The following is a 17,917-nucleotide window of genomic DNA, read 5'->3' on the forward strand; positions in this document are numbered from 1 at the left end:
ATTTAGTTTATGATGCTCACTTTGAATGAAGGATATCCTAAGTTAACACGTCTGAGCCATTGGAGGACAAACTCTCTATTTGACAGATGTGACGTGTTAAGAAACCAGTCTGTTGATATTTCTGAAGAAGACTTCAAGCGGACACAATACAAAGAACTGCCAGTCATGGTTTTGCAGCAATTTTGTTTGTGTACGTCTAATAATGGGTGTGTGTGTAAGTAGGGTCAGTTAAGCTATAAAAGAAAACGCAACTAATTTTCCGATAGAAGAAGGTCTGTTCATCTACACTCCGTTGATGTGTTGGATCTGTGGATTGGTTGGATCATTTATGTGTACTCCACTGAAACTAAAACAGGAAAGGTCGATTTCTTAAAGTCCTAGAAAGTCTACAATGTCCAAATATATCGAACGCATCAGGAACCTAATCCCGGGTCTGCGCCGTCCCAACAATGGCCCACCTCAAGGAGACGTTACCGTGGATATGGGGGAGGCTGATTTTGGGAAGGAGAAGGACATGAGAAAAATGTCATTCTTCAATCCACTCGATCCCGTGCCAAAATATGACTTTTATGCCAAAGACACTTGGGCAGGACGTATTAAAAAAACCAGACCATCACTGGATGTTCTACGCAAACCAGTAAGTAAAACTCCAGAAGTGGTCATTTGAAAGAAGTTGCATGCCTAAGTAAGCTTACAAGTGAGTCTAAGTGAATATTGCGCACAAAGATTGTTTATATGGCACCACGTTTGATTTTGATGTTGATTCTCTGGATGTTCCTGTCAACAGCCGGAGCCTGATGATCTTCCTCCACCACCAGAGGAAGATGGACGGCCCAAAGTCAAGCTTGTTCGCTTTGGATGGGTTCTGGGAGTCATGGTGAGAAAGCAACAAGCATCAATGTGATCTTATTAACATCTCTAGTTGTTTCTCCAAGTTGTTAAATGGTGAGTTAAGTCTGTGCTCAGATTTTCCAAGAAATCTGCCCGATGTCTTTCTCGGCGAACCCAAACACTACAAACTTACTGAGCGTACATGTATATTTCCAAAAAATTGTCATTATCATAATGCATAAGAACGTTTTCTGTTTGATTCTTACTACAGTTATATGGATTTTTTTTTTATTCAATATTTTTGAATATTTTTTAAAAATACATTTAAATAAAAATTAAAATACATTTTTTGAGGGGGCAGTACAATAAATATATATATATATATATATATATATATATATATATTTTTGATTGCTCCTGTTGCCCTCATTTGTAAGTCGCTTTGGATAAAAGTGTCTGCTAAATGACAGAATGTAAATACAATGCAATTCTTGGTTTTACATATTAGTCATCAGTACAGTAACAAATACTGCAAAAAATTGCTTAACAGGGATACATGTTTCTCACTTATCGTTTAAATTTGCCTTTTATAAAAGCAAAATCAGTCACATATGTGATTTGTTCAGATCCGTTGAGTTTTTATTTTGTTTCAGTTGTGGCGTTAAACCATTCTTAGTTGGCCATTATTATGCATATCAATATAGGTAGCACGCCCAAATAAAAGTATATCTGTCATAATTGTAATTTATTACAATCATATTTAAAAGAAAACCATTATATCCTATGATCAAAGATTTCTCAGGTCTATAATTTCGCTTGCATAAGTTTGAATCCCTGTCTTAATTTTCATGAAAATAATTGCAATAAAAAAGGTTGTATAATTTCCTTTATGTAAAATGTAATGTTATATTTCTCTCTTTTAATGTGTTTAATGTTTCAGATTCGCGCTATGTTAAACATCTGGGGAGTCATTATGTACCTGCGGCTGCCGTGGATCACGTCTCAAGCCGGACTCAGTGAGTCAGTCCTCCGTCTGGTTTAATTCAGTTCAAGTCACTTAATTAAGCCAATTAACAGTTAAATATTTCCTCTTTTTGAGAATTAAAAGTATAAAGGCCTAATCTAAAGTAATTTGACATGTCATTTATGCATTTGTACTTGCAGTTCTGACATACGTCATTATCTTCATGTCTATCGTCGTCACAACAATCACGGCGACGTCGGTGTCTGCAATCTCTACCAACGGGAAGATCTACTCTGGTGAGAGAAATGAGTTATTCACCATAAAAACAGGAACATGTTTTAAGTAAATAAGACGCATTTCACTTCATGTTGGGTTTTAATCTGAAACACCTTTTTCAGTAAAATATCATAACATCCTTAAAGCAACATAAGAACCTGGAACTAAACTTGCCCAAGAAATGCAATGCTTGTATTTGTCTTAAACACATTTAGTGAGGTGTATTATTTCAACAAGCAAAGCCAATTTGTCAAGTAAAAATTCCACTGTGATCTTTCCTCCAGGTGGCACGTACTTCATGATCTCTCGGAGTCTGGGTCCTGAGCTCGGAGCGCCCATCGGTTTGCTCTTTGCGTTCGCCAACGCTATCGCCTGTGCGCTCCACACAGTGGGGTTTGCCGAGACCGTCCGAGATCTTCTCAAAGTGAGACATGCACACATTGGTGGGCTTGTGGGAAATTCAGAAAGCAGCTTTTTAGAAAAACAGTTCTTAAAACACAAATTCCATTCAAGAAGAATTTGGCAACATGATGAGGGAGATGAAGAATGCCTCCTCACTGTTGCTCAGATGTGTTATAAAGTTGAGTTGGTCGATTAAACAAGCATATGCAAAGTTCAGACTTTTTAATGCAACGTTTCTTAGAAGAACACAAAAGTATTGAAATACAGTTTTTCCTCTGATTTCATGTCCCTTTGGGGGCGCCAATATTTTTGGTCCATTTTCCCAGAAAGGAAAAACAAACGTTAAAGGGGTCATGAACTGCCTTTGTTTTTTTTGTTTTTATTTTGTACTGTTCTCTGAGGTCCACTTATAATGTTATCAAGGTTTTTACATAACAAAACCCATCATAATTTAGAAGTAATAGGCTATTTTCTGTCCTGTTTTAAACCCCCCTCATCAGAACGCTCTGTTTGAATAGGTGTGGTGGGATTGTAGACTCAGAAGTAAATTCCCACTGCTTTGATTGGCTAACAGTTGTGTATGTTTGGCAGCATACATTCCTCATAGATGGACGCTGCTGGGATTTAGGTTAAAAACGCATAAATAACTCAATGCATATCAAACAATCTGTAAGACACAAAGCAAAAGTGACCACATAATAAAAAATAAAAAAAAGTTACTCACACTTGTGTGATTCCAATTTAGTCTGCACAACATCGTCTTTTAGTTGCGAATAGGTGGGCGGGGCTAAACAGGCAGTGATGCAGAAGCAGGCGTTGATCTTCTGCGGAGGCGGAGCTTATCCACACCATTACATCATAGAGTAGAACATTCCACATGCTATCATTTTAGCAGGCTGACTTCAATATAAGCTGATTTTAGACCAATGCGAAAGGTTTGAGTTCTGAAACTTACAGGATGTCTTATCTGTCTTATATGTCAAAAGATTTTGGTTTCTCAGTTCATGACCCCTTTAAATGTGGAAAAATAAAAGTAAATACAGGAAATACGCAAGTAAGTTATAGTAACTACGGTTGAGCTCCAAGTGAACAGACAACACAACAGTTTAAATCTCATCCACAATCGTTTTCTCTCTTGTCAGGACTATGATTCTCAGATGGTGGACGATGTCAATGATGTGAGGATCGTTGGGGCAATTACTGTCGTCATTCTCCTCTGCATCACATTCGCTGGCATGGCTTGGGAGGCGAAGGTATGTTCCTCTACTCCTACTTTCGCTAATTTCCCAATATTGCTTCTTTTAACACAACTGTTCGCCTTGGTTTTCACTCCACCACAGGCTCAGATCCTGTTCTTCATCGCCATCATGCTGTCCTTAATTAATTATTTCGTGGGGACCGTCATTCCCACCAACAGAGAAAAGGAGTCTGTGGGATTTTTCGGCTACCGTGGTGAGTACACGAGATCCTGATCTTATAAGACTTTGAGTGCACATATATGTATCATGATTTAGATATCGATTAGATACAGTATTTGTACTAGAAAAACAAGACAAAAATGCTGAGAGAGAAAAAATGAAGGTCTTCTTCAGTCAAGCGTTTGGCGAAAGACCAGCAAAACCCACAATTTGCTTCTTCCAGGTGACATTTTCGTGGAGAATCTGCTGCCTTCCTTCCGAGGCCCAAATGGATATTTCTTTAGGTTGTTCGCCATCTTCTTCCCGGCTGCCACCGGAATTCTGTCTGGAGTCAACATCTGTGGAGATCTCAAGGTAATTTGATCTTTTTCGGATGGAGCGTGTAAAGAATGAAAGTCAAAGCGACTTTAAAACGCTAAATGACGTGGGTTATTCCATGTTATTCCAGGATCCAACGGGTGGGATCCCTAAAGGGACCCTGCTGGCCATACTCTGGACCACCTTGAGTTATTTATTGATCTCAGTCACGTGTGGTGAGATTAGACATTATGTTGCAATGCATTGCATTAGAGACCCTTAAACAAAATATGTGTCTTGTTTGGTGAAAGGCTCACCAAAGCAATTTCCTGTCTTCTCTCTCAGCTGCAACTGTTGTAAGAGACGCTTCTGGGAATGTGAACGATAGTTTAGCCCTGACAAATTTCACAACCCACTGCACCGGCCTGGGCTGTAAATTAGGCTGGAATTTTGACCGGTGTGAACAGAACCGCACATGTAGCCATGGACTGGCAAACAACCTCCGGGTGAGTGCATCGGCCCTGTTGATAAATCAATAAAACAGCGGGTTCTATTTGTTTCCATTGTGTATCATCAATTTCACTGAGCACATCGGAATTCATTGTAAAGTAATGCATTTTAACTTTGCAAGTAATATATTGTCATGTAACCACATCTGTTAAATTAATTCACATTATGCATGCATTCACTTTTATTCGTATGCCCAAACAATGTTATTTTAGTATCACTTACATATTATAGTTTTTATTAATATTTTAAATGAGTTTTTTATATATATATTTCCCATTGTTTTATTTTAATTTTACTTATAGTTTTGGTAATGTTTCTTTTTTTGTCTTTTTTAATGCTATTTTTATTAATTTTGTATTCATTATTCCAGTTTTAGTTATTTTACTATAAGTTAAACTAACTAAATTTTGAAAAAAACCCTAACTTTTTTCTACTCTAGTTATTATTCCAAGTAAAAATTATTACAAGCAGCCATTTTAATGTTTTTTTTTCATTTTGAAATTTGACACACACACACACACACACACACACACACACACTTTAAGGTGGCCTTGTTACAGTGTAATTATACTGTAATAATAATAATAATAATTAACTACATGTACTGTACTTACTATAGGCTTAGGCTTACTTGCATATAATGATGCATACTGTATTGTTATTATAATAGTAAGCATATAACATGTATAAAAAGGACACCTTAAAAAAAAAAACCCAAACAATTAAAATGTCTATCTATGAGGTTCTTCAAGCTCATGTTTCTGTAATGGGGACATTAAAAATAAGCTTGCTGTACTGTAATTTATGCACCCTTATTATTAATAAATGCAATGTATGATGTCCAAAGAAGGATAGAAAAGAAAACAATCAGTTGTTGAGGGGGTGAATTAAAATAAGAAACAGTTGTTTTCTCTTGCAGGTTGGAGGCCAGAGTATCATTTCTATTCTCCATGGACGTCTCTGTTTGGGTCTTTCTTGTCATTCATCCTCATGTTTCTGTTCACATGGTGGGCCGCTCTCGTCACTTTCTTTATCGTCCTCTTCCTCCTTGGCTACGTTACTTATACAAAACCTAGTGAGTGTCATGCTTTACCAGTTAAGCAACAGAACCCCAAATTTATCATTTTCAATGATATTTCAGTACCAAAAAAACACACACACTGTTTTTCATCTTGTCTGATTGTCTATCCAGAGGTGAACTGGGGCACGTCTTATCAGGCGGGTTTCTACAACATGGCTTTGTCCTTCTCGATGTCTTTGTCTGGTGTTGAAGACCACGTCAAAAACTACAGGTAAAGATTATTAGCAAACTGACCTCTTCAGCTCACGATGCACCAGCCGCTCACATGTAAACACTTTCTCTTAGGCCTCAGTGTCTCGTTCTGACCGGTCCTCCTAACGTCCGTCCTGCTCTGGTGGACTTTGTGGGCACTTTCACCAAAAACATCAGCCTGATGATCTGTGGGAACATTATCCTGGTACATAACATTCATCTTATACAGATAAACTGACAGTTTAATGTGTCCTTGCTAAATAAAAGAATATATTTATTTCAAAACTTGTGATGGTGTTTTCTTGCTCGCTCTCTCTCAGGAGGATGAGAAGTCCAGTTTCCCGCAGCACAGCTCCGATATGCTGGTGGACTGGCTCAATCAGAGGAAAGTTCGTTCTTTCTACACGTCCTTCACCGCTGACAGTCTGAAAGAGGGCACACATAATCTCATGCAGGTACCACCGTCGCTAGCTTCAGATCTGCTAGCGTTCTTCTTGTCATCTTGTTCTTCTCACAGAGTCTTTGCTCTTCTCGTCAATGGTCTTTCTAGGCTTCAGGTCTCGGTAAACTGAAGCCCAACACTCTGGTTTTGGGATACAAGATGAACTGGCAGGAATGTAAACCGGAGAGCTTACAGGACTACGTCAACACCATCAGGTGAGCTGCTGCTTTTGTTCACATAAATCAGAATCAGAATGAGCTTGATTGTCAAATGTCTTTATACACACACACACACACACACAAGGAATCTGAGCTTCCAGTGCAGAAAGTATAGACATACATATCATTTAAGGTAATAAAAAGACAGAAATATAGCTCTAATAATAAAGAGAATAGACAATAAATTAACACAATAATAGCTGTATGGTAATAAAAATATAGAGAAAATAAACACTTATGAACGTGAATGTGCAAATGTGCCTTTTTACAAATGAAAAGTTTTGAGAAGTTATGTACAAAATATAGAGAAAATGCCTAGTTCTTTCATGAAACTCTAGATGGCGCAGGCTGATGGGTCTTAACATGACTGATTATATTCACAGTGTTAAACAACTTGGCACAAGCTGATTGGTTCATGTTGCTTATGCAGCCAATGGGCTTGCTGCTTTACATTTAAATAGCGGATTAGCATCCACTTGAGCATTTTGCAGTGCGCTTTCAGAGTTCCTCCGAAACCCTTCACCTTCCCCAGCTCCACCTGTATAGAGCTGCTACGGGTTATTTTTTATGCTATTTGTGCAGCAGCAGTATGTCTTAAATACTCACAGCACCGTATCGCCATATGCATTGGAAGTAGCAAGTTCCTGTACTTGCTTGCAGCAGCAACTACAGCAAAAACCAACAGCAGCAGCAGCAGATCTATTCCGCCAGGACCAAATACAATAACATTGTCATATCCATTCGCATGCTAAAATCTTCTGAGAGTTGTCATGATAGAAACAGAATTGTGAATGTGCAAATGTGCTACTTATAGGTGAACAGTTGTGAGAAGTTATGCATGTATGTAGTCGTGAGATGTTCTGTATTATTCAGGTGGAATGAGGGAAAAGGGAGGAAAAAAGCTGTTCTGTTGGTTGCACTTTTTTCTTTGTATTTTGATCTTGTGTAATGTTTCACCTACAGCGATGCATTCGACTCCAGCTACGGCATCGCCATCCTGAGAATGATGGACGGATTGGACGTAACAGATAATGTGCACAGTGCAGGTGTGTGTTTTATACCGTATGCCTAGAAAATGGATTGACTAGTTCGAGTCATTAAATCAAGTCTGATGTGGGTTTGTTTTGGTTGAAGATGGATCATCTGCAATTGACAATCCAGCATTCGACGCAGAGGAAGTCCAATACGAAAAGGATGAGACCGACCGGAATTCAGGTGGAACATGCATCTGAAGTCTTATTTATTGTGCACTTTTACTCCATTGACACTATTAGTGAAGTGATGTGACATAATATAATGTTACAGTGATTTTGGGATACCAAATTAAAAACCCTGGATGGAAATGCCAACAGAAAATAGCTTTATGTGTCACACTTGAAACAGGAATGCAATATTCTAAAATAATTGGAAGAATAAAAAAGCATTTGAATATTTAATCAATCAGAATGCTTTTATTATAACCAGCAAAGCTGCAGATGGGGTACACAGATTGTTTTTCCAATCAAGCTTCATTTGGTACTATTTGACCTCGGACCTTACAAAACGATTTTTTTTAAACCTTTTTGATTCCCCATCCAGATATTTCTGACGATGGCTCGAATGAGCAGGTCAGATCGGTGTTTCAGACGAAACAGGGCAGGAAGAGCATCGACATCTACTGGATCTCTGATGATGGAGGTGAGAATTATACTTACACTCCCTGCGGAAGCACCTTAATGGTTCGGGTTGGTTTTGATATTTCTAAAAAATATCCACATTTATTTTCTCACTGTGAAGCATCATTGCTCTCTTTCAGGTCTGACTCTTTTAGTGCCATATTTGTTGACCAGAAGAAACCGCTGGAAAAAGTGCAAACTCCGAGTGTTTATCTTAGGAGACCAGGAGACCATAAAGGAAGACCGTAAAGAGTGAGTTGATCATCATCATTTTTGTAACTACATTTTTTAGTTTTGATATGCAGACAAGTCGACGTGTTTCTCATTTCAGCATGAAGATGCTGTTAAAGAGATTCCGGCTGGAGATCGAGGACCTTGTCATAATAACAGACGTGGATAAAGCTCCGCTACCGAAAAAGTAAGAAATGGGCACAAACATGCTCATGAACACGCATACAAAAACATACATGTTTTTAGTAACCGTTGTGCTTTTCTTCCTCTCTGTTGCTGTAGTTTGCAGCGGTACGAGGAAACCATCGCCCCCTTCAGGCTGAGTGAAGAACAGGCTGGAGGAGACGTACAGGAGCTCAAGAGACTGAGTCCATGGAAAATATCCAACAAAGACCTGGAGGCCATACAACCAAAGGTGTGTATGTTTGCTAGCGTGTGGGGTTTTGAACACAAATACGATGCATCAGCTAAATAGAATTACCCTGTGTTCACGCTCAGATCGAGAGCACACTGCGACTAAACGAGATCATCAAGAAGAACTCCATCCACGCGGCTCTGGTTGCAATGTGAGTATCGATACTTAGGCTAGTTTACTTGAAAGTGACATCACAAACAACTGATCATAATTTAACATTTTCAGGCCTTTGAGACCCTGCTTAACCAATACGAGTACTTTGGTCACCCAAAGAGCTGGATGGCCATCTTTACCAACTAATTCGCACCTGATACTACACTGTAAAAAAAATTCTGTAAAATTTACGGTAAAAAACCAGCAGCTGTGGTTGCCGGAATTTTACCATAAGATTTTACAGTTTTAACTTAAATTTACAGTTAAATACTGTAATTTCATTAACTGATATACCAACCTATTGAAGTACTGAAATCTGTTTTGTATCTTTGTAATACACTGATAACCACCAAATGCAGGAGGTGATGAGAAAGTCACATGATGAACCAAAGCCCATCACAAGCAGCTTTTAAATAATAACATATATAGAAGGTGCACAGCGTCATTCACACAAACACTAAACACCATCACGGTGACACACAGGAAACGGAAAATATGCAATAAACATGCATTTAACAACAACCCTAATACACACAACTGATAAGAAAAAAACTAAGAAGAAACATAGTTATTTCAACAAAAAACATCACATTTGAAATGTAACGCAGGGAATTCTGGGAATGTCAATTTACGGTTATTCACTGTAAATTATAGGGTCTTTTGCACTTCCAAAAAATAGTATACTACCATAAAATTAATGTCCAATACATGTAATGTCCAATACAGTTTTCACCGTATATAGTAGGGGAATTTACCGTTAACCATTTAACAGGTTTTTACTGTAGCATTTTTACAGTCTTTTACCGTTAAACTCACGGTCATTTTTTACAGTGTAGCTCTGAACAAAAAACAAGGAAATGAATAAACTAAACCAGAAAAGCAGCAAAGACAAAAGAAAACATACAAAAAGTTGGAAATAAATAGGTTTTGTTAAAGTGCAGTTTTAATAAAAAACAAACTGCGATATTTTAAAGTTTGCCCATTTTTACTTCTTGTGAAGCCCTTTGTGCTAAATTGCTGAAAGGAGCTATAACAAACTTTATTATTATTATTCCTCAAGTATTTAAGCAGAAGCCTTTAGATCAAAAGGGCCTCGAGATCATAACAAATTCAGTCAAGTGTGTCCAAACATTTGAATGGTAGTTAATGTGTGTGTGTGCTTCAGTTCTCTTCCAGTCCCTGATGTCACCTGTCCTAGTTCTCTCTATATGTCCTGGATGGACGCTCTGAGCTACGGCATCCACTGTCCCGTCCTGCTCATACGAGGAAACCAGGAGAACGTCATGACCTTCTACTGCCAGTAAAACACTCACATTAATGTGACTGTTCATCCTTAAACACATTTATTACTGCGTATTACTTGCAATGTAAAGATGCTGAATCTGTTGTACTGAAATGAGCTGCTTAATCCTTTTGAACATTGACTGTATTACTACGTATATATGTAGATTTATTTCACATGCTTGTATCTTTGAGGATGATGCAGGTCAAACAGATTCGGTAGAAAGGATAGAATAGAGATACAGTAGAAACGCAGTAGAGTTTGGCTGGTGGAGGGAAGTGCTTTTTCTGCTCTCGGGATCTTCATTTCAGGGTAGAAGTTTCTTGCAGTTTGAGTGAAAAAATTGTGTTATGTGTAAGATTATTAGGTTATTGTTATGAATTGCAAGTATGCTTTTTATCTGCTTATGAAAGTAGAAAGGATAGAATAGAGATACAGTAGAAACGCAGTAGAGTTTGGCTGGTGGAGGGAAGTGCTTTTTCTGCTCTCGGGATCTTCATTTCAGGGTAGAAGTTTCTTGCAGTTTGAGTGAAAAATTGTGTTATGTGTAAGATTATTAGGTTATTGTTATGAATTGCAAGTATGCTTTTTATCTGCTTATGAATGTGAAAAATAAAAATTAGCACCACATCTCTAAAGACTTCATATATAGGAATTTTGCTTCTCAGTGGCCTCAAAAGTGTTTAGGAAAATAAGGAAAGGTAAGGACATGACATGTGGCCAAGTATAGTGTCCCATACTTGGGATTTGTGCTCTGCATTTAACCCATCCAAGTGCACACACAGCAGTAAGTAGTGAACACACACACACACACACACACACACACTTATTAATTAACAGCTGAGTTTACCCTCACATTATTATTCTTTCCCATACTTGGAATTTGTGCTCTGCATTTAACCCATCCAAGTGCACACACAGCAGTAAGTAATGAACACACACACACACACACACACACTTATTAATTAACAGCTGAGTTTACCCTCACATTATTATTCTTACATTTCGATCAAATATTTTTAAGACTCCAATATTATCAGAGTGAACTTTGTGCATGAATGACATATGTACCAGCATTCTCATAAAACAAACATACATACATCTTTCTTTGCTTGAATCCAATATGAAGAAATAATAAAAAAAAAAGTTTCATGTGATTTTTGGCAAGTGGTGGCAGTTCACGGTCCACCATTGCGACCAGGGCGAGATTTTAGCATATAGGCATTCTAGGCCTGTGTCTATGCTCACACTTCCAGGGGGCCCAATTACAAGAAGAAATAAATTACTGTTTATTCTATGGGTTGCCTACAATAGCAAAAGAATCAAAACCCAAAAAGACATTTAACAAGCAAATAGATACAACAAATATTAGGATGGCTAACTATTGACATGTTTTCCCAATGAAATTAAGTTTTAATATCTACAAATCACCTTTTTCTCCCGTTATTTCATACACAAACGCACATACATATAGTACAGACTCACAGTCTTGCGCACTTGGATCAAACAGATGCACAGTAACTTGTCAGTGCTGCCCCAGGACTTTATCAGTACTTTTGAAATGCATGAGATTTCTCGGTATGGAGGTGGTAACATTGCTATTTTTGAAGAAGTTAAACTTGCAAATTCGCTATTGGTAGCGATAGAGAACACGGTAATGGTTTTCATATGCATTATGATTAAGTTTTGTTTTGGGTGGTATTAGTAGCAATATATTAATAGGGAAGGGGGGCCCAGAAAATTATTTTGACTATGTCACAATAAGAGGTAAATCCGGCACTGATCACAACGATAACGAGAGAGTAAACGCTTTAATCCAAGCCCTCACGAGAAATGCAAGCGTGAATTCCTATTGAAATGTGTCTGAAGACATCTCAGTGTATTTTGCCATGTTGAAATGACGTGACCCACAATATTTCACTGAACGTCAACGATTTCTTCTATGCAATAGCGCTCACCACACGCTCTTATAAACAAACCAATGGTTTCATAAGAGAACCAGATTCAAATGAGGGAAGACACAATTAGAGTTAATATAACTTCAGTTACAGTCTTTTCTTAGCATAAAACTATTGAATTAAGTCAGAAGACTTGGAAGAATGCATCACATGGACTACTAAGTTTTTTTTTTGTTTTTTTTAGCTTGACAGTTAAAATCACCATCCTCTCATCCTTGCGTTTCACAGATAAAAGCGTCAGATAGGTTTGGACAGACATGACAGTGAGTAAATAAGATTTTTGCCCAACTATTCCTTTCACATTGCTCCTGCAAAGCAGGTTAGTTTATTCATTTTTGCAAAGATCCATATCTGTAGTTAAAATGTTTTGTTTTGTATTGTATTTATTTGCAACACAAATTATACAGAAAATAACAATGTCAGCCTACTTACAAAAAGTTAAAACGGTTACAATTTCTGATTTGCTACTAGAAGCTTAGCTGATGCATCTTTCTAATATCAGATTAACAGTTCTCTTTTTTTCTTCCAAATCCAAAAGGCTTGTTCACACTGCAGTGTCCTGAACTCATTTATTTTCAAAAATAAATGCCTGTCTGTTCATAATGTTATTCACGTCTGCTGTCTGTGTACAAAAATGCCCCTCCTGAATGTTATTTTTATTAAAAATAAATAAATATAATAATAATAATAAAAATTAATACACGGTTTATGTGATCAAAAATGTAAAAGCCGGTTCCACAACCCTCTCAGCTGTGTCATCTCAAGAGCAGAGGAGGTACGTGTGACATACAGTTATTTAGTTTGATATTCAGTATTGGTTTTGGGTGTTTGGAAATGAATGCATCTCAAAAACACATCAAAATTCCACTATAGATCCTCATGAGAGAACAATAAATCCCATAAGAGCAAAAGAGTCTGTCTCTTTTCCTCCAAAACAACTAAATGGAAACATTTGTCATCTTATCTTTTTTTATCCTCCAAACCCCTCTCTCAGTAGTCACACTCTCATTCCATCATCATACACACAGTTCTTTCTCTTTAACTGAAGCGACTGGAATGGAGGGTTTTTAAAGGCTCTCAGTAATCAGTATTACACTCTTAAAAATAAAGGTGCTTCACGATGCCATAGAAGAACCTTTTTGTCTAAATGGTTCCATAAAAAACCTTTAACATCTGAAGAACCTTTCTGTTTCACAAAAGGTTCTTCGTGGCGAAAGAAGGTTCTTCAGATTATAAAAAGGTAAGAAAGAGATGGTTCTTTAAAGAACCTTTGACTGAATGGTTCTTTGTGGAACCAAAAATGGTTCTTCTATGGCATCGCTTGAAGAACCTTTTGAAGCACCTTTATTTTTAAGAGTGTACCTGTTTGCACTAATCAACTCAACCCTCCTCTATCAGCTCATTCGAGTGTTTTGTATACGAATTAGTGATGCCAAGATCGATTCATTTCCGTGAACCGGTACTTTTCGGACAGATCGGCTCATTGAAGCGGTTCAAAAAGCCGATTCATCGGTTCCTGACGTCATCAAGCAGTACGTCTCTACGCATTTCTTTTCTAGCATCTCAGTGCCATGTTGTATCAATGAACAATTCAAATAAGTTTTTTGTGTCAACACATATTAAAACATTCAAAAAATAAAGTTATTTGTGTGAAAGCCTATTGCTGATTATTACCATATAATTCATTTAAGTTAATGGTGTTTGTGGTCACAGTTTCATTCGCGGATCCTTTATGTCAGATAGCCTACGACTGACAGACCAATACTGACTAGCTTACAACTTGGATAAGATTCCTAAAAGTTTCACACCTACATCACACATTACAGACATTGATGCACAGACGCGGATATGTTCTACATGTCTACAGTATAAAGAAAGAATAAACCAGTCTTATAAACTCCTTTATATCCTAAACGCCAAATATAATATGCATGCACAATAAACTATTGTGAAATGTATTTACATCACTCGACAGAAAGGTTTTTGCAGGTTTTAATAAAATGTAAATTAATAACAGTCATAATTAGCATATTTCCAGTACACGCCTCAGGCTTGCACAGTGTCGTCAACTCACTCATCAGAATATTCGGTAATCCTCGGCAAACTTCGACAGTTGGTTGAATCGGCTAAATCGGTTCTTGTTGAGTTGGACGTGTTACTTCTGGCTTTGCGTCCTGCGTCATCAACCCGGAACTAAAGTTCGATTCAGTTCGATTTGTGAACCGGCTCGACCGGTTACTTCCTGAGAACCGGCTCAAAAGAACGATTAGTTCAAGAACCGAACATCACTAATACGAATTGTTTGCCAAAGTAATACTGCAAATTGTAAAACAAAACAAACTATTGATTTAGCAATACAATAATGAATGCATAAAATTTAACACATAATAAATGTGTGACAACTTGTCTCAATTTGACATTCGTGAACACACCTCTTGTCCTGAGAATACAGTTTAACCCTGGTCTGAATGCACTGCATGTCTGACATGACAGTGTGTTCAAAACGTTCAAAGCCTTAGAGTTCCCTGCTTCTCAGATCTGAGAAAAACACTCCAGTAATTTCACATGCCCTCTTTTAGAAGAGATCTCTACAATGTTTTAGATTTGCCAGAGATCTCATTATGAACTTAAACATTTCTCATCAAATCATTAATTTTAAAGCTCAACTGATGGACAACTTTTGACTCTTTTGTGTCTGTTTTTAATTCTACTGTAGAATTTCAGGAGAAACATCTGAGGCAAAGTTGATGATCTGTGAAAGAGCAGTGCCTGAGCTGAAGTCTTTCCGTGGTCATTGTCAGTTGATGTATTATGTATTTTTCTTTCCTGCATGCTTTAAGGTGTGTGAGCAGGTTTGAGATGTTGCATGCTGCTCTGATAACAACTGGACAAACTTTAAACTTGCTTCAAAGCATGGAAAATAACATTTTATGTGTTTTTTTTTGTCACAGTGTCTGTGTAAGGATAACATCTACCCCTACATCGGCTTCTTTGGAAAAGGTTACGGGAAAAACAACGAGCCTCTGCGAGGCTACTGTCTCATGTTTTTCATCGCTTTGGCTTTCATCCTCATCGGTGAGTTTTGGATCTCCCTCCAGTTTCCCGCAGCACAGCTCCGATATGCTGGTGGACTGGCTCAATCAGAGGAAAGTTCGTTCTTTCTACACGTCCTTCACCGCTGACAGTCTGAAAGAGGGCACACATAATCTCATGCAGGTACCACCGTCGCTAGCTTCAGATCTGCTAGCGTTCTTCTTGTCATCTTGTTCTTCTCACAGAGTCTTTGCTCTTCTCGTCAATGGTCTTTCTAGGCTTCAGGTCTCGGTAAACTGAAGCCCAACACTCTGGTTTTGGGATACAAGATGAACTGGCAGGAATGTAAACCGGAGAGCTTACAGGACTACGTCAACACCATCAGGTGAGCTGCTGCTTTTGTTCACATATGTGAGCCTGGAGCCTCCACGATTAAGTCGCTGGGGTATATTTGTAGCAATAGCCAACAACACATTGTAAGTGTCAAAATTATCCACTTTTCTTTTATGCCAAAAATCATTAGGATATTAAGTAAAGATCATGTTCCATGAAGATATTTTGTAAATTTCCTACTGTAAATATATGAAAACGTAATTATTGATTAGTAATATGCATTGCTAAGAACTTCATTTGGACAACTTTAAAGATGATTTTCTCAATATTTAGATTTTTTTGCACCCTATCCTAACAAACATCATACATCAATGGAAAGCTTATTTATTCAGCTTTCAGAAGATGTATAAATCTCAATTTTAAAAAATTGACCCTTATGACTGGTTTTGTGGTCCAGGGTCACATACATCAGTGAATCTGTTACACTTTTACTTTGTATTTTGATCTTGTATGATGCTTCTCGTTCAGCGATGCATTCGACTCCAGCTACGGCATCGCGATCCTGAGAATGATGGACGGATTGGACGTAATGGCTGATTTGCACAGCGCAGGTGTGTGTTTTATGCCTTATGATGGATCGAAAATGGCTCAGCTTTGCACTTTGAGTCATAGAATCAAGTCCGATGTGGGTTTGTTGTGTTTGAAGGCAGATCATCTGCTATTGATAACCCGGCATTCGACGCAGATGAAGTTCCACAATGTGGAAAGGACGAGACCGACCAGAATTCAGGTGAAACACACAGCAACTCTATTTTCTGTGCACATAAATGTCATTTGACATATATTAACAGAAATGTAAATAATAAAATGGTATAATCAACATTTCAAGTCCTGATGTCATCACTCAGTCAGCCAATCAGAATGATTCTATTATAATAACAAAGCTGTGTAGCTTCACTCGAGCTTCATTAGATGTGACGATCTGACGACTGGCCATACAAAGCTTCCTTTTTGATTCCCCATCCAGATATTTCTGACGATGGCTCGAATGAGCAGGTCAGATCGGTGTTTCAGACGAAACAGGGCAGGAAGAGCATCGACATCTACTGGATCTCTGATGATGGAGGTGAGCCACAGCTGCCTGAATATGCTAAACATTTTATTTTGAAAGTAATTTCCATATTTGTTTTCTCACTGTGAAGCATCATTGCTCTCTTTCAGGTCTGACTCTTTTAGTGCCATATTTGTTGACCAGAAGGAACCGCTGGAAAAAGAGCAAACTCCGAGTGTTTATCTTAGGAGGCCGAGAAACCATGGAGGAAGACCGCAAAGAGTGAGTTGATCATCATTTTTGTAACTACATTTCTAGATTTGAAATGCAGAAACGGTGGTTCTTTAAACTTGTTTGTCTTTGCAGCATGAAGATGCTGTTAAAGAGATTCCGGCTGGAGATCGAGGACATCGTCGTGATAACAGACGTGGATAAAGCTCCTCTAGCGAAAACGTGAGTTTGCTCATAAATACACGTATTTTAAAATGCATCTTTATAGTAACGTTTGTGCTTTTCTTCCTCTCTGTTGCTGTAGTTTGCAGCGGTACGAGGAAACCATCGCCCCCTTCAGGCTGAGTGAAGAACAGGCTGGAGGAGACGTACAGGAGCTCAAGAGACTGAGTCCATGGAAAATATCCAACAAAGACCTGGAGGCCATACAGCCAAAGGTGTGTGTGTTTGCTAGCGTGTGGGGTTCTGATTGTAAGTAAAATGTTAAAGCAATAATGCGTTATAGGCAACAGTTTGTTTCTGTGAAGCTGCTTTGAAATAATGTGTGCATTAACAAATAAATTCAACTTGAGTCTGATAATCAGTCCCTCTGTTATACTGTCTTTTGTTTTCAGCTGGAGAGGACAGTGAGACTAAATGAGATAATCAAGAAGAACTCAATCCACGCTGCTCTGGTTGTAATGTGAGTACAGATCATGGTCATTGCTGTTAACTAAAACCATTTTAAACGACAACAACAACAAAACATTACTTGGAATAAAATAAACATTAACTGAAATAAAATAAAAAGCTAGTTGGAGAGGCAACATGTCCCATTTCCGATTAGTTGAAATACTAAAATGACAAAAAATAAATTAACTACAACTAAAACTTAAAAACTATATATAATTTCTTTTTTCTTTTTTTTTTTTAATTTTTCCTTTTCAGCCAATAAGCAGCTTATA

General features: G+C 37.9%; 1 protein-coding gene across 1 annotated transcript in view; it reads left to right on the top strand.

Moving 5' to 3' along the window:
- The first annotated feature begins 391 nt into the window (after nucleotides 1-391).
- LOC107566595 (solute carrier family 12 member 3-like) overlaps nucleotides 392-17,917 on the top strand; it is a 17,983-nt gene continuing 457 nt past the window's right edge. The window contains exons 1-34 of the mRNA XM_016252086.1: nucleotides 392-637; nucleotides 794-877; nucleotides 1,772-1,847; nucleotides 1,996-2,091; nucleotides 2,356-2,495; nucleotides 3,616-3,726; nucleotides 3,814-3,925; nucleotides 4,115-4,245; nucleotides 4,340-4,424; nucleotides 4,534-4,698; nucleotides 5,618-5,773; nucleotides 5,891-5,990; nucleotides 6,065-6,176; nucleotides 6,292-6,426; nucleotides 6,522-6,628; nucleotides 7,595-7,677; nucleotides 7,766-7,846; nucleotides 8,210-8,308; nucleotides 8,427-8,538; nucleotides 8,618-8,704; nucleotides 8,800-8,932; nucleotides 9,016-9,083; nucleotides 10,251-10,385; nucleotides 12,510-12,561; nucleotides 15,277-15,350; nucleotides 15,424-15,541; nucleotides 15,637-15,743; nucleotides 16,220-16,302; nucleotides 16,398-16,481; nucleotides 16,719-16,817; nucleotides 16,913-17,024; nucleotides 17,109-17,195; nucleotides 17,278-17,410; nucleotides 17,588-17,655. Coding sequence (XP_016107572.1) covers nucleotides 392-637; nucleotides 794-877; nucleotides 1,772-1,847; nucleotides 1,996-2,091; nucleotides 2,356-2,495; nucleotides 3,616-3,726; nucleotides 3,814-3,925; nucleotides 4,115-4,245; nucleotides 4,340-4,424; nucleotides 4,534-4,698; nucleotides 5,618-5,773; nucleotides 5,891-5,990; nucleotides 6,065-6,176; nucleotides 6,292-6,426; nucleotides 6,522-6,628; nucleotides 7,595-7,677; nucleotides 7,766-7,846; nucleotides 8,210-8,308; nucleotides 8,427-8,538; nucleotides 8,618-8,704; nucleotides 8,800-8,932; nucleotides 9,016-9,083; nucleotides 10,251-10,385; nucleotides 12,510-12,561; nucleotides 15,277-15,350; nucleotides 15,424-15,541; nucleotides 15,637-15,743; nucleotides 16,220-16,302; nucleotides 16,398-16,481; nucleotides 16,719-16,817; nucleotides 16,913-17,024; nucleotides 17,109-17,195; nucleotides 17,278-17,410; nucleotides 17,588-17,655 — 3,671 coding nt within the window. The remainder of the gene's footprint in view (nucleotides 638-793; nucleotides 878-1,771; nucleotides 1,848-1,995; nucleotides 2,092-2,355; nucleotides 2,496-3,615; nucleotides 3,727-3,813; nucleotides 3,926-4,114; nucleotides 4,246-4,339; nucleotides 4,425-4,533; nucleotides 4,699-5,617; nucleotides 5,774-5,890; nucleotides 5,991-6,064; nucleotides 6,177-6,291; nucleotides 6,427-6,521; nucleotides 6,629-7,594; nucleotides 7,678-7,765; nucleotides 7,847-8,209; nucleotides 8,309-8,426; nucleotides 8,539-8,617; nucleotides 8,705-8,799; nucleotides 8,933-9,015; nucleotides 9,084-10,250; nucleotides 10,386-12,509; nucleotides 12,562-15,276; nucleotides 15,351-15,423; nucleotides 15,542-15,636; nucleotides 15,744-16,219; nucleotides 16,303-16,397; nucleotides 16,482-16,718; nucleotides 16,818-16,912; nucleotides 17,025-17,108; nucleotides 17,196-17,277; nucleotides 17,411-17,587; nucleotides 17,656-17,917) is intronic.

Source organism: Sinocyclocheilus grahami, unplaced genomic scaffold, assembly GCF_001515645.1.
Source record: "Sinocyclocheilus grahami isolate Dianchi unplaced genomic scaffold, SAMN03320097.WGS_v1.1 scaffold1087.1, whole genome shotgun sequence".
Classification (NCBI taxonomy): domain Eukaryota; kingdom Metazoa; phylum Chordata; class Actinopteri; order Cypriniformes; family Cyprinidae; genus Sinocyclocheilus; species Sinocyclocheilus grahami.